General features: G+C 30.5%; 3 protein-coding genes across 3 annotated transcripts; 1 reads left to right on the top strand and 2 right to left on the bottom strand.

Annotated features, from left to right (window-relative positions):
• Nucleotides 1-862: 862 nt before the first annotated feature.
• Nucleotides 863-10,852, bottom strand: LOC122395952 (glycogen debranching enzyme). The gene is made up of 26 exons (XM_043393956.1): nucleotides 10,751-10,852; nucleotides 9,906-10,166; nucleotides 8,744-8,867; nucleotides 8,473-8,662; nucleotides 8,204-8,411; nucleotides 7,980-8,114; nucleotides 7,690-7,908; nucleotides 7,384-7,619; nucleotides 7,066-7,278; nucleotides 6,779-6,973; nucleotides 6,581-6,710; nucleotides 6,378-6,501; nucleotides 6,029-6,294; nucleotides 5,748-5,906; nucleotides 5,460-5,668; nucleotides 5,191-5,394; nucleotides 4,889-5,121; nucleotides 4,729-4,818; nucleotides 4,464-4,641; nucleotides 4,039-4,395; nucleotides 3,814-3,961; nucleotides 3,372-3,735; nucleotides 3,093-3,301; nucleotides 2,819-3,004; nucleotides 2,504-2,740; nucleotides 863-2,421 (listed from the first exon to the last, which is right to left on the bottom strand). The coding sequence occupies exons 2-26, from the start codon at nucleotides 10,026-10,028 to the stop codon at nucleotides 2,356-2,358; spliced, it is 4,803 nt and encodes a 1,600-aa protein (XP_043249891.1). The 5' UTR covers nucleotides 10,029-10,166; nucleotides 10,751-10,852; the 3' UTR covers nucleotides 863-2,355.
• Nucleotides 10,853-11,768: 916 nt separating this feature from the next.
• LOC122395786 (proteasome adapter and scaffold protein ECM29) lies at nucleotides 11,769-20,986 on the top strand. Its single transcript, XM_043393643.1, has 28 exons — nucleotides 11,769-11,899; nucleotides 12,556-12,803; nucleotides 12,884-13,002; nucleotides 13,087-13,236; nucleotides 13,364-13,642; nucleotides 13,725-13,920; nucleotides 13,978-14,063; nucleotides 14,166-14,358; nucleotides 14,459-14,604; nucleotides 14,694-15,000; nucleotides 15,099-15,285; nucleotides 15,374-15,730; nucleotides 15,801-15,976; nucleotides 16,053-16,154; nucleotides 16,235-16,408; nucleotides 16,481-16,595; nucleotides 16,677-16,860; nucleotides 16,949-17,237; nucleotides 17,323-17,556; nucleotides 17,659-18,003; nucleotides 18,080-18,236; nucleotides 18,309-18,464; nucleotides 18,549-18,680; nucleotides 18,752-19,061; nucleotides 19,191-19,374; nucleotides 19,447-19,582; nucleotides 19,655-19,864; nucleotides 19,996-20,986. Exons 1-28 carry the CDS (start codon nucleotides 11,875-11,877, stop codon nucleotides 20,190-20,192), a joined length of 5,394 nt encoding a protein of 1,797 aa, XP_043249578.1. The 5' UTR covers nucleotides 11,769-11,874; the 3' UTR covers nucleotides 20,193-20,986.
• Nucleotides 20,987-21,171: 185 nt separating this feature from the next.
• Nucleotides 21,172-23,343, bottom strand: LOC122395899 (protein penguin). Its single transcript, XM_043393812.1, has 2 exons — nucleotides 23,113-23,343; nucleotides 21,172-23,052 (listed from the first exon to the last, which is right to left on the bottom strand). The coding sequence occupies exon 2, from the start codon at nucleotides 23,044-23,046 to the stop codon at nucleotides 21,172-21,174; it is 1,875 nt and encodes a 624-aa protein (XP_043249747.1). The 5' UTR covers nucleotides 23,047-23,052; nucleotides 23,113-23,343.
• Nucleotides 23,344-24,032: the final 689 nt, after the last annotated feature.

The following is a 24,032-nucleotide window of genomic DNA, read 5'->3' as shown; positions in this document are numbered from 1 at the left end:
TCAGATTCAAAGAGACTTTTATTTATCTCGATAACAATTAAATTTTATTGTAAATAGTGTACAAATATTCGTATTATATGACTCGACGCGTACAATAAAATTTATTTATTGTTATACGCCATTCATATGTTATCAGACATGGGGTAAAACGACGAGCTTAAAAATGGATGAAATCAATAATGTTTTTTTTTTTATTGTGCAAAATCAAATTATGTATATCAATTTTATTGCAAATTTTTCATACAGATATAGAAACAGTTATGAAAATATGTATTTAAAATATATCTGTAATATTAACAATATCTGCTAATAAATATTTAATGTATTAACAAATTGTAAGCATACAAATTTTAACAATCTTTTGTTTTATGTTAGATACAAAGTATATTTTCAAGATTGTATTCGTGTAATAACAGTTTTTTATAATTTGAAAAATGTATCAAGAATAAATATCGGACGTATGTTAATAAAACATGAAAATTTCACTGTATGTGAAACTTATGTTCCTTTGTTTTTACATTTTTGTGCTGTTAGTAAAATTGTAGGCATACAATTTAAAAAAAAATATCCTACATGATTATACTGAAACAAGAGCAAATCAATAAATCTTAAATAATATTAATAAACTGTAATTAATTATTAGAATCATAATATGCAGTATAGTAATTAGCAATGATATATCGAATTTATTATTTGAAATTTGTATGCGACAAATGCATGAAAAAATAACATACTTCATAAATATTTAATTAGAAGTAAAGAATTCATAAAATATTTAACAATTTATCTTTTACCAACTTTTTTAAAATAAATAACATTAGACTAAGTGTATATGATAGTATTCACTTAGTAATTGCCCAATATATATTCAATAGGATCCTTTAATTTAATAATTTTTTCAATTAATACCAATAAGTATTATTTGTATTTTAAATAATTTTTATAAACTAAGTAAAAGTGTTTCCCTCTAATTTCACATGACCATCATAATTCTCATGTAAAGTAAACTATATAAAATGTAACTGTTGCTAAAATGAAGAATGAAAGAGTATAAGCGATCACTATTTTTATTATTTTTACGTGCTCTGATTGCGAGATACGGTTTTTTCCGTGTCTGTACCTAGGACTCGTTAATTCTGGCATTAATAGTAATGGTTCCAACAATAATAAACTGGACCGATTTGCACGGTGTTCGATCACGTCATCTTGTTTCAGACTGTGAGATCGAAAAACATCATTACGGTAATTCATCCAATTCTGCAAATCGGTGTTATATCCAATGTGTTTTATAGTGTTCAGAATATTATTATGATTTATATGAAATGTCATGGGTGTAATGCCATTATCAGATATTCTTTTATAGAAATTACTTGCACAGCGATGATACAATTCTGTGTTCACACTGCCCTTCACATCGCCGTTTATGAGAATAATATTTGGTTTTAATGCCGTTTTCAGATCAAAAATATCTTGCAGTTGACCATAAAAATAGAATATGCTGGAGGCATTAGTTTTCAAGTAATTATAAACTATCAAGCAATGTTGATTGTTATCGTACTGCGAAAATAATGTGCTGCCATGTTTACCATTTTTTGAACAGTATTTAAAGCACACAGTATCATTTTGTTGAAACTGATGAGCTTCCCTGGCATACAAAACTTTTTTCCCGTGTATTAAAAGGTCAGAGTATATTGGACTGTCTTTTAAACTGGCGCATTGTTTACAAATTTTTTGTCGTGGAAGAAAAAGTGTATTTATTAAAGTCTTTGCTGTAGTTGGACTATACTTTTCATAATAATCCATAATATCACATTCAAGTGCATTGACTTCTTCATAAACGTGATCCACTTTTGATGAGTATTTTATATTTGTGTTATAGTCTGCATGTTTCTTTATGAGTATATTGTTTTTATCGATCAGTTCGTTCTTAAACTTATCCAACGGTTTATTTACGTATTTTAAAGATAATGTTGATTTGTGAGGTTCGTTTTCTAATATCGTTGAAAATTCTATAGTATTCGATGAGGTTTCAATCGCTTCTGCATTAGTAACAAAAGTAGAAGATACGTATTCATGTTTGACGTCTGATTCACTTGGAATTTCTTCGGGTTCCTGAATTGAAAAAGAGCTATCGTTTGTAGAACTCACATTAACGGTTCCAAACTTGCACGATGGCATGCTTGACTTGCCTATGTGCGAAATACCATATGCGTGTGTTTCCGTGCGTTGTTTCTCTATAATTGTGTTAGAGAGGTGCAATTTATCATCGTGTTCTTTATGTCTAATTCTATGTTCTTTCTCTAATTGCAAACGTTCTAAGTGTAATTGGCGGTGGTGAACACACGCAAAATTATATCAATTCGTTCTTTCAATTTCTTCAGATCGAAACTCCCGTTTAATCTTGTCCAAGTCGTAAAGAACCTGAAATTAAAAATATAAAAACGCACAATAGAAATATTCAGTCCTAAATCCTCTGACAAATATTTGCAGTACAAATAGAAACCTCTAGTATAGAAGAAGCACTCCAAGCTTGAGTTCTGCAGCTATCCTTACAAAATTGTCCATCATTATTAGTAAGTTCAGGAAGACCTCTCCAATAATTTGTTGACGCCTCTATAAAATGTCGAGAAATGATAGTTTCGATTGATTCGACCGTACGACGTAATTCTTCTTTTCCTCCGACTAATGGAGCAAAATATAATTGAGCTCGAAGGAAATAACCCACGGGCCAAACCCATTCCTGTAAAATACAATAAATTATATTACTTTTATTTCGGAGCATTTTATAATGAAATATATTTTTAACGCAATTATTTACAGGTCCTTGATGATAATTCCAACCATGAGCTAATTTAGTATCTCCACTGTCGTTAGAATTATCATAATATCCATTATATGCCCAATCAGCAGGATCTAATGTTTTCATTCCAAGCGGTCCTAACAAAATTTCTTCTGCTTTTTTCAGCGCTGTCCATGCATGTTGCGGATTAAATAACTCCGGAGCCTTTACAAATATTCATATCTTAACATCGTGTGGTTAATGTCTTTGTTATATTTTATTCAGAGATAAACTATGAGAATGAAATACTTACAACCACCATTGCAACAGGGAAATTTGACCGTAGTTGATAATCAGCCCATGCTTGTGTTGCTCCATGGCTATCTTTAAAAATTCCACGACGATGAATAAGTTCTGGTTTCAGCTCTCCCTCTGTTGGTGTTTCATTAATATAGAAGTACTTTTCAAAGTTCAGTGAAATCTTATCTGCCCACTGTTTATAACTCCATGTTACCACAGATCCTGTAATAAAGTAAAACCACATAATGGCACAATGGAATAGAAGTAAAACTAAACCTGAAGCTTATCTTACCATCGCGGTTTTTTCTCTGTACACTGCCATAAGGGAAAAGGTTTTGCTTATACAGTTCAGCTAAGAAACTAAGGATACTCTTATTGAGCCCCACTATTTCAACAGCTGAACCATCTCTTGGAGTAGCAGGTTTCCCTTTGTTACCAGCTTTCTCAGAAGATCCCATTTTGTCCATCCATGTACCACAGTTCGCATCATTTCCGCCAAACACAAATCCAGTATCTGGATGTACTCCAATTTGATTATTGAAGCCACGGTCTGTCATGTGTTCATCAATTTGTCTCCCAGCGTTTCTTTCTCTAAAGCAAAGCCCTTGAAAATGTACCAAGAGAGCTTCTTGAATGACATCGTGTAGCGGTTGTTCCTGAAAATACATTGAAAAATATGGTACATTCGATATAAACATTTATTAATTTGTTTACAATAAATTATTTTTACGTACTACTTGACCAGCAGGCAATGGTGGAGAATCATCAGTCGGAAATAGTCTTGAGACTTTATCTGTTAAAATTTTCAAACCATTTGGCACTTCTTGTATATAACATTGTATTGTGTACAGCCACCACCACAAAGCATCTCGACAATTATATCTGAGAAGTATTGAAGACGTTACTTAGAAAATATAAAAATAATCATAAATTATTAAATGTGAAAGTTTATTTTTTACCTAGCGTTTTTTCCTTTGTCCAGTAGATTAGGAATGAGACCATGTCGTAAAGTTCCTGCATAACCAAGAATAATGAATCGTGCTTCACTATATCTGCCTGTTAATATAAGTAATCCTCTTAAAGCAATAAATGTGTCTCTTCCCCAATTTCTCATATAACCTGTTACAAAATGTGGCAAACCGGCAGATAATGTCATGCACATTTGTTCGCTTTCACCATTATATTGTTTAACTGTTGGTTTAGGAGAATCTAAATTTGGAGATAAATCCGGTAATGGAGCTGATCTTACAACGCCTCCAACTTGTATTGAAACTAAAGATAAAAGTTTTACGTAGGTAGAACCATCTTTCACGAAGCTAAAAGAACATAATAAATTAGTAAGAATAAATATAAAAACATAAAAATGTATCATTTGATTAAATACCTTGATGTTAAACTATAACATTGCTCAAGAAGAGTCATATAAACATTCACGATTATAACGTCGAAATAGCTGGGTACTAAATAGCGAGGTATTAGTTTAAATGGCTCTGTTGCTTCTTCAAGCCATATTCCAAGATCTTTAGTTCCGTCGTCTTCTTTTAAACGTTGCCATGTGTAGTCTGTATGTTATTTTTTTTTTAAATATCATATCTGATTAATTATACGTTACACGACAACACACAATACGTTGGCTGTAGTATACTTACCAATCAACCAATTACCCTGTCTGAGATTAATGCACAGCGGATGGCCTAAATCATTATTTGGACGAATATCCGCCAACAAAGAAATAACACCTGAAAATTAAAAAATATTTCCTTGTTATTGCATACAGGAGTAAGTGGAGAAAATGGATGTATAATTTACCTTGCAATCCTGCGTAAACAAGGGGGCCGTATCCAGGAATGTCATATACGCCAAACTTATTTGAGGTTTCATCGCGCTCTTCTTGATCGCATCTATACAAAGCTTTGTTTAGATCTACCAAATCCATACGAGAAGCAATAACACGTAAATCTGAACTTTTCGACGATGTTACTAGCGAAATAGTATTATGAAGTTTTGCAAGAGCAGGCTTTATGTTAGCGTGCAGCGACACCCTAAAATTCAATGTATCAGTATTTGTGTTTCGTGTTAATTTCTATAAAAATAATGTAGGTAAATATTACCGTATAGCAATAATAGAACCAGGTTGAAAGTTTACAAAATTCAGTTGAGTTATTTTAGGATCTCCGGAATCAACTTTTTCCAAAATATCTGAGTCACAAATCTGTATATGTTCTTTGAGATTTAAAGTATACTCCGAGAAACCATTTATATAATTTTCATCTCGCGCGTATTTTTCAGGGTAGTGGAAAGGTGAAGTGCCATTCCTAAAATCACCATGACATCAAAATGAGTTTTAAATATATAATAACAAGGATTCAAATGCTCTTACTTTACTCCCACGTAAGACAATGATGCTTCTAAAATAATTTCTTCCACTACTCCTTCTACTCGCAATGGTTTTACGTGTCTTCTTAAATCGTTAGCATTAGAATCTGGATGCTTGAAAGCTGTAAAAGCGACTAAAACTACGCTATCATGACTCGTTGGAGAATGTCTTGTTACAGCTACAACATCGCTGTCTATTTGGTCAACGAAAACCTGTAATTTCAACGATTACGATTTAAATAATTTGTTTAAAATAAATAATTTGTGTAAAACGCATATTATAATAATGTACCTGCGAAAAGTTCTGTTGTCCGAGAGTATAATGCAGATTATTTAATGCTTTTTTCCCTGCAATTATACCAGTCTTTAGACCTACGAGTCCAATACCACCTGCCAAACATTCATCATCTGTCCAGGAAGCATATTGTCTTGTTTCATCTACTACATGTATCTGTAAACATTAACAAAAATTTCCTTAATGAACATTCATCGGTTACTAAATTGCTTCAGTTATTGGAGCCCACTAATGACTAATACTTTAAATAAAAATATAATGCATGTAGTGGAACTTACATGATGAGGAACTAATTCATCGTATCCTCTGTTGCTGCCACTAGCACATGCTGCCATTGATACGAGTGCTGCGCTTGGCAGTAAATCAAACGTACTGCGTTTTTCCATTGGACTTGGATTGTCATGAGTTAGATCTAAGAAGAGGGCATGTGCTATGCCAGGTACCAAAGGCCGTTTACGTGGTTGTAAAAACGCTCCAACCGGTTCACCTCCATATCTATACACCAATCGACCTTCTTCATGACTGTCCCAAGCAGACATGGCTTCTGTTGTGCATAATGAAATGAAACATTTAGTAATAATTTACATTCGTTTCTGAAGTCTTGCAACATAAGGTATATCTACATACCTCGAATTAAAGAAGTGATACCAAGTCGATTAACAAATATATTGTCCTTTTGGTCAGAATTAGTAAATAATTCTGCAACGACGTATAGATTTGGACGGATCCGTCGAGCAATATCAAGCAGATACTGAAAAATTGTGAAATGCATTTAAGTAAATTTAAACTTATATATACAGTTTTTAAGAGTTTTACAAATTAAATGGTACCTCTGCAACTGGAATAGGTGTTGAATGGCAATTATCTAAACGAATACCGTCAAATATTTTAGCCGTCTGTTCAATGTAAGTAGTCATGTGTTGCCATAAAAAGGGACAATCTTCTGGTTTATCTCCGTATCTATAATAAATGCAATGCAATTATCTTACAACATAATAATAATAATTTTCCTAGAGCAGTTGTATTACCTTAACTTGACACTGTCACCCCACGCAATAAGTTCTCTTCTTATATAGATGTTAGAATCGGAATCAGCAAAATTTTTCAAAGGATCACCATTCATCACCCACCCATTATGAGCCATAAGATAACATCCTGCATCTGAGTACATTGTTGCTTCTCTTTCGGTTAATGTTTGAGGCGCTCCATAGTCAGTAAAATATCTAAATAAAATCACGATAATAATGTAGTGTACTTTAAAATAAGTTATGCCCGTATGGTACAATGATATTGAATGTTTCTAGAAAAGACATACCTAGGAACAAGCGGATTTCTTTCACTTATTTCTTTAACTCTTGGCCCATCCGGTTGTACTCTAAAATATCTTATACCAGCAATTGTATTTTCAACTGCAGCATTCAGATTATTTTGTACTTCATTAATGATAACATCATTAAGTTCTTGTAATTTCTTTCTTAAATCTTCTGCACAACGCTTTAAACGAGTTTCTTCGTCAAAACAGTCAGCTCTGTAATAATAAATGTTACAAGCAATAATGAAACAAAAATAGTAAACAAACAAAAACAATTATACATTAATATCTTATTTATACCATGATTGTAACACAATTTACCTATATATATTATATTTTTGTAGCGAAAGTTGCATATTTATAGTTGCTTTTAGCCTGCGGAATTTAGGGTCTTGTATCACTTTAATGTCTTTCAATATTGGCTCAATAATATCCTGAGGCATTTGATTTCGTGCTGAATTCAAGAATTCAGCAATAGTTTCATTAATGTCTAATATATATAATTCGTGTATTTTTACAAGCGGTAGAAAATATGTATGAAGTGCATGTCGAATTGACTGTAAACATAAAAATTCATTGTTATTATCATTAAATATCACTAAATACTGTATAATGAATTTGTTTTACATTTAAATGTTCTTCAGTTTCAACGACTGATGGAATACCCTTAAATTCCCATTCTCCAGCTGCTACTTGTACTGTTAATTCAAATAATGCAGCATCCAAAATATATGCAGGACGCAAATGAGGACTATTCAAACAATTGTATGTACATTCCGGGTGAGACACTAAGAAAGGACTCTCATTAGCTGTATGATTTAAAACAATGTCACATATACTCAACACCTGTAACATACAATGTTTAAAATAAAATATTACAAGCTCAAAATTTAATTATACAAATTTATATTACTTACATTCCATTCATTACGCATTTTAGTAACAAGTTCTTCAACATCATTGAATGTAACTGGTTTATCATCATCATTAAAGGAAGGATTTAATTTTAATTGATCGCTAAGGCTATAAGATGATTTAGAATATCCCAATTCCTAAAATATTATGCATTAAATATAACAGTATACATATTATCTGAACATAAAAATATGTAATCCTTTAATATAACATATAAATATATTACCTGAATTGGTGTGAAATGAATTACATTATAACCAGAATTTCGACCTACTAACAGCTTATTTTCCCAGGTGGAGAAAGGTCCTAAACATTTTGCCAAAACGGTTTGACATTGAATACAATCTAATGGCAGGTTTTCTCCATTTTCTCCTACTTTAAGTTCCGGATCCACTAACAGATATCCAGAAGCAATGGGTTTTACACCTTCGGCACTAAAAAATTTAAAAATTATTAGAAATATCATATTAGTGTTTTTTGTACAATAATACTTACTTAGGATCTGTAAGATAATAATGGAATGAACCAGCCAAAGACAAACATATGCTGGCTGTCTCATTTAACCATTCTAATGAATAGTACGTGTATCTTTCAAATTGTTGAGTTCCACCTAAAGGATGATTTATGAAAAGATCAAGGGTCCTCCCAAGAAGAGAAGCACCTAATCGAAATTCCACTCTCCATCCTGATAAAAATTACATTAATCTATGAAATTATTTTAACTTATTTGCACAAGAATTGTAAATAAAATAAATCTGTTACATACCTTTTTTTAATCTATACAATACACCATCAAGATGTTCACCATTATTTAAAGTTAAGACTCTTATTTGTTCAGAGTCATTACTTTGAGTTGATGACACCTGTTCTGTCATATTCTCGACTAGTGCCTAAAGATACAAATAAATAGTTTACAACATCTATATTAATTATTTTATAAATGTATTAAAACATTATTTTAAGATTGTAAATTGTGTTCCATCAATCTTAGATAAATTGATATTGATACGTGGAAAAAATTTTTATATTATTTTATTAATATTTTCCATAATTTCTCAACACTTATCTTGTAATACAGTATATTATGTCACTAATTTTATGAACAACACAACACAAGATTTTTTATAACTGTATATATATTAAACAATAGAACGAAGTTGAAACAAGAAAATTTAACAAATAAGGAAATATTATGACTGTTAAGTTAAAGAAAAAAAGTTTTAAATTAATGCACAACATATATTATGTGTATCCATGATACTTTTATAAGACAAATTACTTCTGTGGAGATTAGTACTTACACGTGAAATGTGGTAAATGGATTAATACTTAGCGCACAAGTCCCTTAATATAAGTTACTAGCACAAAGCAGCTAGCAAGCGTACAAAAAGCATATTATATTACAAAGTTACGCTGTATGAACATATATAATACCTAGAGCTATTCTCATTCTACATGCTTGGATTATCTCTTTGTAACAGTATAGGCAGAAGCAACTTGCTAACATATAATACTAATTGTATATTTCTTGCTATTATTTTTTATCTACCCATTACTAAATTTAATTCTAACAAAGTTGACAAACAAGTTATTAATTTGAATACATCACCACTATCCCAATATTAAAGTATTAGCCTGGAAATATGAAATTTTAATTTTCTAGATTCACACTTTCATTTCACAGAATCTTTGATATATTTAGTATTAAGTAAAATATATATTTAAATATGTACTTGTGATATCCTCGAATTCTAAAAGATCTTCCTCCACTAAATTATCACAGTTAAACTAGCCAAATGTTATAAAGACAATGCATTATCAATAATGCATTAGATAATTAAATGAACTATGGTACTCTTATCACTCACAACAAAAGATATAAATACACAGGGTTATTAGAATGTATCATAGTACCTATTTAAACTTACATAATAACAAAGACATTTTAAGTAGTGGCATTTGTAAAGACATTGAAGAATGCTCCTAAACTTCCTTAATAGTGCCTTTGCTGCATTTCGAAAAAAATTATTTATTGCAAGTACTGAATCCATTCTTAACACAAATAAATCATATAGCTGAAATTGCTTGTTACTAAGAGAAATGAAGTCTTTAAGTTAATTTTATATTATCACATCTGTTATCACAGTATTTTTTTCTTTTACTTAAGCAAAGGCCATTTTATCTGTTACCTACAACAAACAAAAAGGAAAGCCATTTAATTACAAAAAAACGTTATAAATTACTTTTAATAAATTCTCTTATATTAAAACAAGATGATGTATTAAAAAACTGTTTTATTTAACTACTTTGATACACATAATATATACAAAGATATAAAGTTTTTATATTCAAATGAAAAAATTACTATTTACTGTTACTGCTTGTACTTTCTATGGGATTCTGAAAAAGACATTTTTATAGATATTTGTGTGCAAAATGAGATTTAATCTGGATCGCCAGTTATTTGGATGCAAGTATTCAAACAAAAATGTACATTTTTTATAAAAGCCATAAGAATGACAAATAGTTATGTTGAAAGCTGCTATAACATAGCTATGATTGTTAGAAATTCAAATATATATTAATATAAAATTGGTTTGTAACAATACATTGTAAATGTATTTAATGGGGTTAATAAATCCAAACAAAATCTTAGTTTACACTTTCCTTTGTATAAATGTGGCATGCAATTTATAAAAGTAACAACTGCTTAGAAAACACATATTACACTTTTCTCCTGAAGATATCCTATTGTATCTTTCATTTTTCATACCTGACTATACTGCTAACGTAAACTTTTCGAAACGAAAGTTTTTATGCTCCCATTTGAAAATAACAGGAGAAAAATGTAAATAAAATAACATTAATTTAAATACAGAATCTGATGTATTTCTTTGTAGGCAAAAGTTTAATGTAATTCACTGTACAATTTTTTTATTTTATAATAAATTAAGAGTAACGCGTTTTGTTCAAATTGACCTCTACTTCACGTAGAGAAACTTTGAAGGTCGTAAAAATACAAACATGGTTCAAGCTAAAGGGACGACGGAAGAAGCAGACGACAGGTTGTAGTTTACAACAAATTCGGACTCATTGATTGGATGTTGAAATACGGCAACTTCGTGTTCAATCTTTAAATAGGAATCCTTTTCTTTTTCAAAAAGTTCATTTTAAATACCAGTGGTTTAATGACACTTTGGTTTAATGATGGTTTAATGATACTTTGATTTTCACTTATAAATTTATTTATGCAAACAACTTAACACAAATATGCTATTCGAATAACAAGTAATAAATAAAGGTTATTTTATTTGAAAATCTGATACATACTACAGAAACGAAATATTATTTCATTCGTTCTAAATGTCTAAAATAGTATTCAGAGATACTATATAATGAATCTATTAAAATAAATTCTAATTCATTTTACACAGCTCTGATTATTCGTTTTCATGTATATCTCTTAAGATTACGTACTATACAATATTTGGCTATATACATGTGTATGTGTATTTATATGTTCGGTCTAACGATATACCTACTTACATATCGTACACCCACATATACATATAATTAATTTTATAAATTAAAGCTGTCGCATATAATGAGCGTAATCTAAAGTTAAAAATAAATTGAATACTTGTAATAATTGATTCTTAAAAATCAATCTAAATTTAAGCATTTTCGCTATTGCGAAAATAATTCAAAATAGAACATTCACGAGGAATGTGAGATACGTATAATTATAAGGAGTATGTGTCATCGATCATTTTTTGAATCGTATAATTAAATGTACATATGTAGATATATGCAATATGATTAATTAGAAAACGGTGGATATTTCGTGTCATTCCGCATTCGCTGTCATTCGCTTTCTCTTTCGCACCTTATCTCAAAATGGCAGCCACTACGAAAGAACTGAGTAAGTAATCCCGAAAAAAAATCAATTAATTTTGTTTAAATATGTTTTTTTTTGGTAGCGACACAAGCTATATCATTAATTATGTTCTCGACTGCCCGATGGAAGTGTTATTGCTAAAGATTACAACAGCTTTAAAGATATCATAGCTCAATAAAGAAAGTCAGTTGTCATGCCGTGTTGCAGAATGCAACTTCAAGTATATCAGTCCCTTTTTCTTGCGGTTCGCATTTAAATTTTCATTTCATTTTGTAATTCTTTTCTTACCTTTATGTAGTTTTTTTTATTTTATTTCCAGCACACGTACGCATCTATCAAATAAATAATACCGTATACACTTCATTTCCCTTTTATCATTTAAACACTTATAATGTTTTAATATTTACGGTATTGTTTAAGGATTAATTTTTGTCAATTGCAAAAGCAAATTACAATCTTTATGTCATTTCCAGTGACATCAAAGTTTTGAATACAAACTATGGTTATTAATACTATAGTTGTAAGTAATTGATTATTAGGTATTATAAGTTTTTTTTCTTCAATACTTAGATAAAACACTTCAACTAGGGTTGGTTAAAATCAATATTATTTAATATCTATAAACAAATTCATATACAGATGAATGAATTGTCATATATGTATTTATTGTTTCATGAAAGTCTTGCTGGAGCTAGTGTTTCTCAGATTAGGATCTGCAGAGACTGATGAACAATTACAGACATCAGTCTGCAAATTTTTGCCTCCAGTATTGCTCAAGTTATCTAGCTCACAAGAGGGTGTCAGAAAAAGAGTAATGGAGTTATTAATCCATATAAATAGAAGAGTAAAGAGCAGACCTCAAGTTCAGTTACCAGTTGAGGCGCTTCTGCTACAATATCAAGACCCAGCCGCCAGTTCATTTGTAATTGTACGTTACTACTAAAATTTATTAATCTGAATAATTTTCAACAGAACATAAAAATTAATTGTTTGATTATATGTTTACAGAATTTTACAATAATATATATAAAACTAGGATACCCTAGGATGGAAATGCACGAGCAAGTTAAGTTAGTCCCAAGTGTACTAAATGCTATTGAAGGAAAACCATTGTCTCATCAAGATAGGTTTGTTATTAACTAGTTAAATTGTTAACTATCATTTAAACATTGGTATCGAGACAAGTAAATACATATAAAGAATTATTTCAGCTTGATGCTTATGATTATGCCTGTGTTGGGACATTTTAATGTCCCTATGGATCCGAATAAACAGGCTTCTCTTCTTGGTCTGCAAGATAAACCTTATGTAGCAAAACAGTTACTTAAGTTTATGCTCGATGTATTATTATTACCTTATGAGTAAGATTATTTATTATATAGATTGCATTTCAATAATTTCGATAATTTTTATTGTTATCAGTTATTTTGTTCGATTTATGTAAATGTAATTATTCCAATTTAATACTACAGAAAATTCTTACTATAGATATGTAGGACAAATGTCAAATCAACAACCAGGTCAACCAATTGATTGGTCACAATTTCCTGTGCCACCAGGATTAAGTGAATATGCATTTAAGCGAGTGATCGGCGAAAATCCGCCAACAGTAGAACAGCTCGAACAAATAAAGCTGGGAATTGTTAAATTTCTTGCTGCTGGATTCTTTCCTGATTCAGATATTCTCATACATGTGATAGTAGCAGATGCAGATACTAGATTTCGTGTTGCTATTACAGGAGAGTTGACATTGAAAATGATTGTTAAGTATGTTTTAAAATGTATTTGTATAATAATTGTTTTAGTAGGAGCTATTAAATATTCTGAAGTTTTTTCTTGGTAAATCTAGTACATTAGACTGGTCCTCGATGCAGTTAGCTGTGCCGCTTTATACATTATTTTTGGGTACCGATGCTTTAGCCGCACAAAAAGAAGTCAAACCGGAAATAAAACGACAACCTGCAAGTACCCGAATTCGTCTTAAACTGTTGCATCATCTTTGTCATGTAACTAAAGCTGGTTTTATTATACCGCCGTGTATTCAGGTATGTTATGCGAAATTATATTATATTTTATGATATTTAATATCATTTAATTTATAGGTAGTTTTCGATTCACTTTATGGAAAAAATACCAACACAAAATTAAAATCAATGGCATTGCAATTTGCAGCAAATATTGTACAGCAGTGAGTTTAATGTATCATAATTATTTTGTTGGTCAATTCAGATGTTAGTACATTTCAAAGATGCTGTTTATGTGCATGTTGTAATATACTTAATACTTTAAGGTGTAGCCTTACACCACTAACTCGTGTGGGTGGAGTTATATTAGATGGTATGATAAAATTGATTTCTGAGGGAGCCGATTTTCGTCACATAATAATGGCATGTACTGTTGTTAAGTTATTGGTACAAAGAATTCCGTCATTGATCAACAAAGCTTCTAATTTATTACGTAAATCATTTGATACACTTGTGTCGGTAAGTAATTAATAATAAAATGAACGAAGTGGAGGAGGCGTGTATACATATATGCTATTAAAATTTTTTATTTTGAGCCGATTTTGTTATGGCGTTTAAGATGGAGGGTGATTTTCAAAGAGAAATGCGGGACGCGCTGATTTCCGTAACGTCTGCATTTGTACTTAATAAAGACGATGAAGCTAATATAGCCTTAGTGAATGATTTATTGGCCACTTACATTGAATCACCAGAATTTAATGTCAGGTATGCATATATTGATTACATGAATTGTACACGCATTCAAAAGTAGTATATTTTGTATTTCATATATAAGGTACTTTTTTTGAGAACAGATACGTGGCTATGCATTATGCTGCAAACATATTTCCTTCTGAAGATGCACCTTCTCGTTATCTTTTGTTGTTAGCATGCGGAGATGATAAAGATGAAATACGCACTGAAGCTATGAATGCTTTGTACAGTGTTATGCATACAAACGAGAGCAGTAAACAGGATGGTAATCAAATTTTGTTACCAGATTTTCAAAAACTTGTTATTTACATTTATTCAAAGATGCAGACGAGAATGCCCACTTCTAATAGTGGAAAAGTGAATGTTGAAAGTAAAGTACTTCCTTATAGTGTCCCTATTCTGACTCAGGTAATTAATTAAATGCAGAAATAATTTATTCTGAATATGTCACATTTTCCTTTTTTTGAACGAAAAAAAAAAAAAGATAATAATTTGTTCTGTTATAGATGATTACTTATCTTCGTCTTTGTTTAGCAAAAAGTGCTAATGTTACTGTATATAATGAATCGTTACAGCATCCTGACGAAAGTACACCGTTAATTGCACGTTATTTAGAAAATCTGTACAAAGATCAACCAGAAACATTAAATAATTATCTAGATATGATTTTAATTCTTAATCATGCGTCTGCAGGTAAAATTATTAATTATAATTACAGATATTAATTATAACTTCTTAAAGGTAGCGAACGTTATATTATGATGTATTTTACTTAATATAGATCAGTCATCTCTACAAGCTTTATTGGAAGTGATTGGTTCTGTTCCACAATATGTAACAAAAATTTATGAGAAAGAACTGTCATGGCTTCATACTTTACTTGTATCTACCAAGTCAAATGTAAGACAATTAGCTGCTAAAATTTATGGTATAATAACTGCTCAGCTTCCCATAAACGACTTTGAGACTCAAATTTCCGAAATTATGAACATTATGAATAAGAAGAATTTGGAAGCACAACATGGAGCATTATTGACCTTAACATACATGATGGAGAGGAGAATTATTTCTAGCAAAACTGATACAAATAATGCTGTATTTAATTTAGATATTTATGTTAATGTTGTGAAAATGATATGTATGTATATATGTTTCTGTACAACTGCGTAAAATCTTTTCATATTTTATTTGGAAAATGTTTCTTTTAGATACTCACCTTCGCGACGGTACAATTCTGTTGATGGATGCTGCAATTCAAAGTATTGGTATTTTGGGAAAAACATATGGTTTACCATTACCCGATGGAGGCGAAGATGAACCAAATAAGAAGGCAATTGTAGAAATACTATTTTCTCTATCTAATAATGTAAAATTAAACACTAAGGTTCGTTTTTGAATTATTGTCAATTGTGTTATATGAATTATTATGCTTGATATTTTGTGTATATTAATCTTCATAGATAAAAGAAAAAGCCATTCTCTCGTTAGGATATTTGTGCATAGGAGAAGATTTTCCGCATACTACAGAAATAATAAATAAAATAATTAGTATGGTTAAAGAGGTAATGTAGTTATTGACATTTATATTATTAAAACTTTAATGGGTAAACAAACTTTGAACTTAGTTTTATACATTTTATAGACAAAAGACATTGAAATGCACTTAGTTATGGGAGAAGCATTGGTTTGTTGTGTTCAAGGTCAAGCATCTCCAGAGCATGAAGTACATTATAGTAACACCAGCAATGAACTTTTAATACGTACATTGGATGAATTACTTAGAATACATAAAGATCCACATCCTAATTTAAGACAGGTATTCATTTAGTAGTATTTATGAAGTTACAGTGTCATCGTTTTCTTTATTATAAATATTTCTTTTTAACAGGCGGTCTGTGTATGGTTATTAGCGCTTATAAAATATAATATCCGGAGAGAATGTATTAAAGAGAGGTTTTCGTTATTGCACAGAGCATTCATGGATTTTCTTTCAGATGACAGTGGTTAGTAGTACTTTATCTTTGTTTTCAGAAGAAAAAGATTATAAAATTCTTTATTATTAAAGCGTGTTATTTAAATTGTAGAGATAGTGCAGGACATAGCTGCAAAAGGCCTTAGTTTGATACATATTAATAGTACGAAAGAAGAAAAAGAATTTTTAATTTCTAGTATATTAGAGCAATTTACAAAAGGACATAAAGCTGTGAAACAAGTTACACCTGATACAAAATTATTTGAGGAAGGTCAACTGGGAAAATCTCCAACAAAGTATGATATATACATATAATTTTATAGTATGGCACGTTTTGAATCTAATATTATTAGTTCAATTGTATAAATAGTATTTTGTTTGCAGTGGGAATTTATCAACGTATAAAGAAATTTGTTCACTGGCTACAGAATTACAAAAGCCAGATTTAATATATTATTTCATGCACATAGCAAATCATAATGCAGTATGGACGTCTAAGAAAGGCGCTGCATTTGGATTTGCAGAGATTGCTAAAGTAGCAAATGATGAATTAAATAAGTATTTGCCCAGTATAATTCCATGCTTATACAGATATCAGTTCGATCCCACGCCCAAAATTCAACAGAGTATGTCTAGTATTTGGCGTTCAATTGTTCCGTCAACGAGTAAAGCTGTAAGTAATAATAGTTATATAGTAGATACAGTAAGATCCCCAGTTACAAAATGGGCACTTACAATTATGTTTTTTACCTCGATAGATCGAACAATATCATAAAGAAATATTGAATGATATAACTGGCAATTTAGAGAATCACGAATGGAGAGTGCGTATCAGTTGTTGTAATGCGCTTGCAGATTTATTAAGAGCAAACGTTCGTTTTAATCTAGCAGAATGTGCGCCTGAATTATGGAAAAAACTGTTTCGAGTAATGGACGACATTCATGAGGGTACCCGATTAGCAGCCGCGAATACAACTGAAATACTTAGTAAAGTAAGTTTTGCAAATCGAGTTTTATGGAAAAGTATAAGATTAGTATTACTTTAATTGTATTTCGTTACATTGCTGACATTTTGTATTAATTTATTAATATAGGTTTGTGTTCGATATTCCGATGCTTCTTACGGTAAAGAGGGAGAAGAACTTATACAAGCAATACTACCAGTATTATTAGATATTGGAATTATTCATGTTGTGAGTACTGTAAGGTCAGTGTCTCTGCAAACAGTGTCGCAATTAGTTTCGAGAGCTGGTAGTTTGCTTAAACGGTCTCTAGTCATTTTAATTCCTGCTCTTTTGACTACGACTGGAGAATCGGAAAATCCTAATGTTTCGTATTTATGTAACTTATACGCAGCAAAATCAGGGACACGGGAAACTATTGATAATATTAGAGCTGCTGCTGCTAAAGAGCATTATGCTATTGATACAATAACGAAAGTGAGTTGTAATGCAAAATCTTTCAACCGAATAAGAACTTATACTTTATTAATACTTTGTATTTATTTTAACACAGTGCATACAATATATTGACACAGAGGTTTTAAAGGAATTAATGCCAAAAGTGATTGAACTAATTAAAACTAGTGTGGGATTTGGAACAAAAATTGCTTGTTCGCATTTTATAATTTGTCTAAGCGCTCACTTTAAACAAGAATTGCAACCTCATACTAGTAAGTAAAAGATTATAACATACGCTTACTTTAAAAAAAACTGTAACTGTGTTCTATTCATTGTTCGTAAAGGTAAACTGTTATCGGCTTTAATGAACGGTCTATCGGATCGTAATTCTATTGTTACAAAAAATTATGCGACCGCCATTGGACATATAGTTGGATCAGCAAAAGAATCAAGTCTTAATAAATTATTTAAAACGCTCAACACGTGGTATTTAGAACGAGGTTTGTGACAATTTTTAAAAATTATGCATACGTGGATATTTGCAAACGAAGAGTATCATTATCTTATTTAACTTTAAATTCTAGATGATACAAGTAGATTAGTAATTGGACAAACACTGCAAACCATAAACAATTATAATCAGGAGATATTACAAAATTATTCAGATATTGTTATACCCCTTACATTTTTTGCAATGCATATGCCCAAAACGCAAGGTTCGTAGCATGGTCTTACAATTTGATTTATGAATAATTTATTATTACATTAACTTCTGACATTTTAATAGAGAATGAAAATATGGTTAATTTATGGATTCATTTATGGAACGAGATAACTCCGGGTACTGAAAGCGGAGTCAGGCGAAACATAGAAACAATAACAGACCTTTTACGTTCATCTCTGGAATCGTCATCGTGGAATGCAAAATCCCAAGCAGCAAATGCAGTTCATACTTTAGCTGAGAAATTAGGCAGCGATATTGACCCATCTGTGAGGAATACATTGTTAAAAGTGTTAACGGACGGCTTACGTGGAAGGACTTGGGATGGAAAGGACCGACTATTAGATGCGCTTGCTACGTTAACATGCAATAGCAAGTATGCATGTAAAAATATGTTCTGTTTTAATGATCATATATAAATACGATTTATTGTACTATAATGAATAGTGACAAGAATGTCGTGTTTGCGTCGTTCAGTTTTGGAAATACGATGTTTTGATTGTAGACAAGCTCTCAAAGAGGACCCTGAAACATCTACAGTTATAGTACAGGTGTTACTTAGAGAAAGTAAGAAAGAAGCTTTAGAATACCGTCGTTACGCATTACAAGTATTTGGTATGGTCTTGCACGAATTGGATATTGATCAATTTAAAGAGATATACGATATGGCTGAAGAAATTTGGACAACGGTATGTACTATCGTTAAACATAATATGATCAAATATTTTCCAGCATTATTACATAAGCATTGTATGGTGTAGTTACCAAAGAAGGACGAAAATGAATCACTAATCTCTGATGAGAAAGTAAAAAGAGATGATAACATTATGAAATTAAACGAAACCGTATATGGGATGCTTGGAAAAGCATGGCCTGCATCCTCTAAAGAGACTCAAGGTGATTGCCTCATGTTGTACTAGTAAGTATAAAATATTTACATTATTCCTTATTTATCTTCTTTTGGTTTAGATAAATATTGTGTAAAATTTATAACCCATTACGGCACAACATTTCCCGTGCAGTCTACACATATTCAAATGTCAATGTTGACATCACTTAACTTATTTGTCGATAAACTTGCCTTGCTCAAAGTGAATAGTTCCGAGTTGTCGATCAAAGAAAAAGAAATGTTGGATTTTACTTGTGAAACGCTTAACAAAATAATAAAACATAGTATAGGTAAGTGTACTTACAAAATTCTTGAATGCAACTAAAGATGTAATTAATGTTTTTTTTTTGTTAATTAGTATGTTTATCTGCAAAATTTGAAAAACTAATACGACTTTATGCTTCCGTATATTTCTTAACAGGTATTTCGTATACCAGAATAAGGAAAGAGGCTTTAAACATAGCTGTATCTCTTGGTAAGAAATTACGTGATACTGAAAATATTAAACAATTTGAACAAATGACCGTAATATTCCAAGAAATTATGCCACAATTAACGAAGGATAATGCAGAAATTCAAAGTAGGCTTATGTATATCAAAGAAGTATTTAAACTATGAAAACACTGAATCATTTTAGTACTATCCAATCAATGTTGTGTACCTTTAAATTGGTGACTACATTTTCGGTCACGCTAAAATAACAATGATGAAAAAGTGTAATATTTACCAATGCCTGTTCCTTTAATAATACATCGTCATAAAAGTGGCTAATAATAACAGTAACAACAATTCTCTAATAATACATAATTTAAATTTCACTTTAGTACTGATATTTTTGATAATTTCCTATTTTTTTATATTAAGTTGTAAAAAGATAGGAAAAATATATTTATATATATATTTGTCTCTGTACGAGTTCTGTGCAAATAATATATTACACAAATTATGTTGTTTGTAAACATTTTCATTTTTAAGGTTGAATGTATTTAACACCTTCCCGTACTTTAACGAGTCTGACTCGTGATAAAGATTTTGGCCCGAATATAAATATCACGAGCCAGGCTCGCGGACAGCAAATCACGATCGTGATTGAATTTTAGTTCCTATCAGTACGCCACGAGAGTCGGTCACGATTCTTATAAGTTCTGTTACAACGTAGTTTAGCATCAGTCCCGCAGTTTGGGCTCGGATTTCGTCTAGCTAAATGGTACGCGAAGGAGTTAAAAACCTTTCTTGAACTAACAAGACTTATATTTAGAATATCTTTTTCTACGATATTTTCGCATACTTGGTAGGTAAGTAAAATAATGTGTAATATATAATTAATAGCTGTATTATGTATCATTTTTACATAAGTTTAGTATTTATATGTGTTACAAAAAATTAAAAAATAAAACAGTGATCTTGGATTTGAAGTATGAATACATTGTATTTATATTACAAATAAAATGCAGTAAATAAATTTATACTCAGGTAAAACATTGCATTTCGTACATTCTGATACTTGCTTCTAAAATGAGCATTTTCTTTTATTCACAATTCTACAGTTTATAAACTAATGCAACTTTTACGATATAAAACTTATCTAATGTTTTATTTAACTTAATTTTGTAAGTAATATTGAAGCTCCTGAATTCGACTTGGATTTTAAAATACTCATCATTCGTTTCAATTTAGAAAGAAGAGTAGTTGTAATTGACTTTGTTTCATTTTCTAATAACAACACTAATAGAAAACATCCTCTGTTATATTCTATCCATTCTTTTATGACATTTGTCTTCAAGTGATTAATTAATACATCTCCAAAAGTAGTTTCGCCTTTCGTCAGTAACACCTTATCATTCCGTATAACTTTTTTTAGCATCATATGTAAACCTGCATGTTCAACAGTTTTCTGTTCAACACCGTATTCTGTAATCCTTATTTCCGGGTCTGTGATAAATGCAGCAATGGATTGAAAAGCCTGCTTCAGTTTTTCTCCAGTGCCTACTTTCAATATTGCTAAAGTTACCATTGCAATAGAACTGTTAGACATCCAAGTTGCTGTATTTAGTGTTATAGTCTCAAGAAGCAAATCAGAAATTGAATCAAGAAGTTCTTTCTCTTTAATGTTAGCAGGCTTTTTACTTGTTTCATTGTTGTCTCCTTGTTGTAAGTATTTAACTATACTAGGAGGAAAGTAAAGGGAATTTCTTCTAGCTATTAAATATAGAATTACATGTTTCCCATATACATTTGATGCTATATCTGTCATATCTTTCTGAATCTCTGAAAGGATAATTTTCTTTAGGAGGACAGTATCATCTACGGAATCAAATAAAGCTAATAATATTAAATATCCATGTTCGGACATACAGACAGATTTTACATGATCCTTAAGAGCTTTCATTATAATTTTTCTATCTTTGTTTGTACCATGCCATATACATGTTACAGCATTTTTTGAACCAGGTTTAGTCTGAGATAATTCTACTATGGAATCTCTTAACATAACTATCATTTCTGTCCTATCTTCAACAGAACATTCATTTAAAAACTCTAAAAGGACATATTGCACAAGTGTGAAGTTCAGAAGTTTTTTATTCAGTATCCTCATTAGATTTCCTTTTACAGCTGATAATGTTGCTGATTTCATGTTCTCTGTATTTTTATACACATCAGACAAAGTCTTAACATCTTTATCCTTGGCTTGTTTATATATATCACCATAAAATTCCTGTTTAAAGTAGGTCTTTTCAGTAGGTGTTGCCCACTCTGCATACATAATTTCTAACAATGGCGCAGATACAGAGTGACTCATAAATTTCACAATGTTACAATAACAAGTAGAAATTATTTCATGTCTGATTTTTTTAGATCCATATTCTAACATGCTTTTCACACAATTCTTTGCATATTTCGATAGAATCATAGTTAAAATCAAAGACTTTAATTCATTAAAAATGATTATTCGAATTTCTGGATCACTGTATTTAAACATCCACTGAATAATACGAGACATATCATGCATAAGTATTACTTTATTATAATGAGTCTGTAATAAATCATGTGTTTGTAAAATTAATTTTTTTTGTTCTACTTTTGTACAATCAGATCTGCGTAATTTTTCGCCAATATGTTTTACAGTGACCGATATATCATAAATATTACTTAATTTTTTTGCTTTATATTTCTCTTTCAATTCCTTTTTCTGTTTCTTAATTTCAAGCCAATTAGGCTTTTGTGTAGAGTTTTCGTTCGTTGTTTTAGATCTTTCCTTCGCATCATTTGTAACAAATTTATGGTTCTCTTTACTAATATTTTTTACAGCCTTTTCATATATTCCCCTTTTCTGTTTCTTGATCCGAGGTTTATTGTTCGTAGTATCTTTAGTGTCATTATTCGTAATATCATTATTGACATCATTATTAACAGATTTCTTTCTTTTCTGTACTTTCAATTCAGTATCTGCATTTAATTTTCGTTTCACCATTTTATTCTAAAGACAAAATTAAAATATAGAACACAGTAAATAAATAAAAGACCAATGTTTACTTACGTTCTTTTACGTATAAAATTGCAATATCTTTGAATATTAATGCCAATAAATAATCAACATAACCTATCAAAAAATAAAATTAATCTATCCAGTATTTTACTGATTATATAATATTTCAGACTTCTACGATGATATCCTATTAAATACAAATTAAAACGGAACTTTTAATGTAAATAAAACCTTCTAAATTAAATTTCATACTACGTATAACTACTTCTAAATGTGCATGATTTATATACTGCGACCATATAACCAGTTGTGTGGATTTTCCCCTAAGCAGCGTGGCCAGAGTTGGCATAATTGTGTGCATCGACGTTGACATTAGTAACGACGAACTTCCTTAGCGTTTAACGGAGACATACATACAAGAATTGTCCACTAACATAAAATTAAAGAACATTATTTGAAATAATGGAATACTAATAGATATATAAGTAGAATTTCTACGTATTCTTCATAAAAATACGCGTTGTTTGCAATTTGAAACATTAAGATCCTCCAACCCGTTCAAAAGCTATAATGTTTTAAACATGCAATGAAGTTTTCAAGAAATAGTCCACTAAAATTATCAACGACCCTGAGATACGCAGGAGGAAATATTCACCGATATAATCTCAAATAAACATTTTATTTTCCATATCAATAATTAAAATTCGTAAATAAATCAATCGCATTATTAATGCATGTATGAAATTTATTAGTCACCAATCATAACAGCGCTATACCCACACGTGAAACTTAAGAGTATAGTTAAAAATTATCGTTCGGCCGTTTCACGTGCATTCGAACGTGAAACAGTATCGAGTTTACAAAGGACATACCATAACATTAAAATATAGCTTTTGTTGCGGAAGTACTATTCAATTAACACAAAATGTTGTTTTAATATATAAATTTATAATGATTTAATACATTTCTAT

This window comes from Colletes gigas, unplaced genomic scaffold (genome assembly GCF_013123115.1).
Source record: "Colletes gigas isolate AHSC1104 unplaced genomic scaffold, ASM1312311v1 Colletes_gigas_Sc00006, whole genome shotgun sequence".
Lineage (NCBI taxonomy): Eukaryota > Metazoa > Arthropoda > Insecta > Hymenoptera > Colletidae > Colletes > Colletes gigas.
This window is presented reverse-complemented; position numbering and strand designations above follow the sequence as displayed.

Coding starts and splice junctions, on each gene's coding strand:
- LOC122395952 (XM_043393956.1), bottom strand. CDS start 10,028: ATGGATTCAGTACTTGCAATAAATAATTTTTTTCGAAATGCAGCAAAG. Junction 8,663..8,743: donor ATTGTATAGATTAAAAAAAG/GTATGTAACAGA, acceptor AATTTTTATCAG/GATGGAGAGTGGAATTTCGA. Junction 4,819..4,888: donor TGTTTACGCAGGATTGCAAG/GTAAATTATACA, acceptor TTTAATTTTCAG/GTGTTATTTCTTTGTTGGCG.
- LOC122395899 (XM_043393812.1), bottom strand. CDS start 23,046: ATGGTGAAACGAAAATTAAATGCAGATACTGAATTGAAAGTACAGAAA.
- LOC122395786 (XM_043393643.1), top strand. CDS start 11,875: ATGGCAGCCACTACGAAAGAACTGA. Junction 12,804..12,883: donor CCGCCAGTTCATTTGTAATT/GTACGTTACTAC, acceptor ATATGTTTACAG/AATTTTACAATAATATATAT. Junction 14,605..14,693: donor TCACCAGAATTTAATGTCAG/GTATGCATATAT, acceptor TTTTGAGAACAG/ATACGTGGCTATGCATTATG.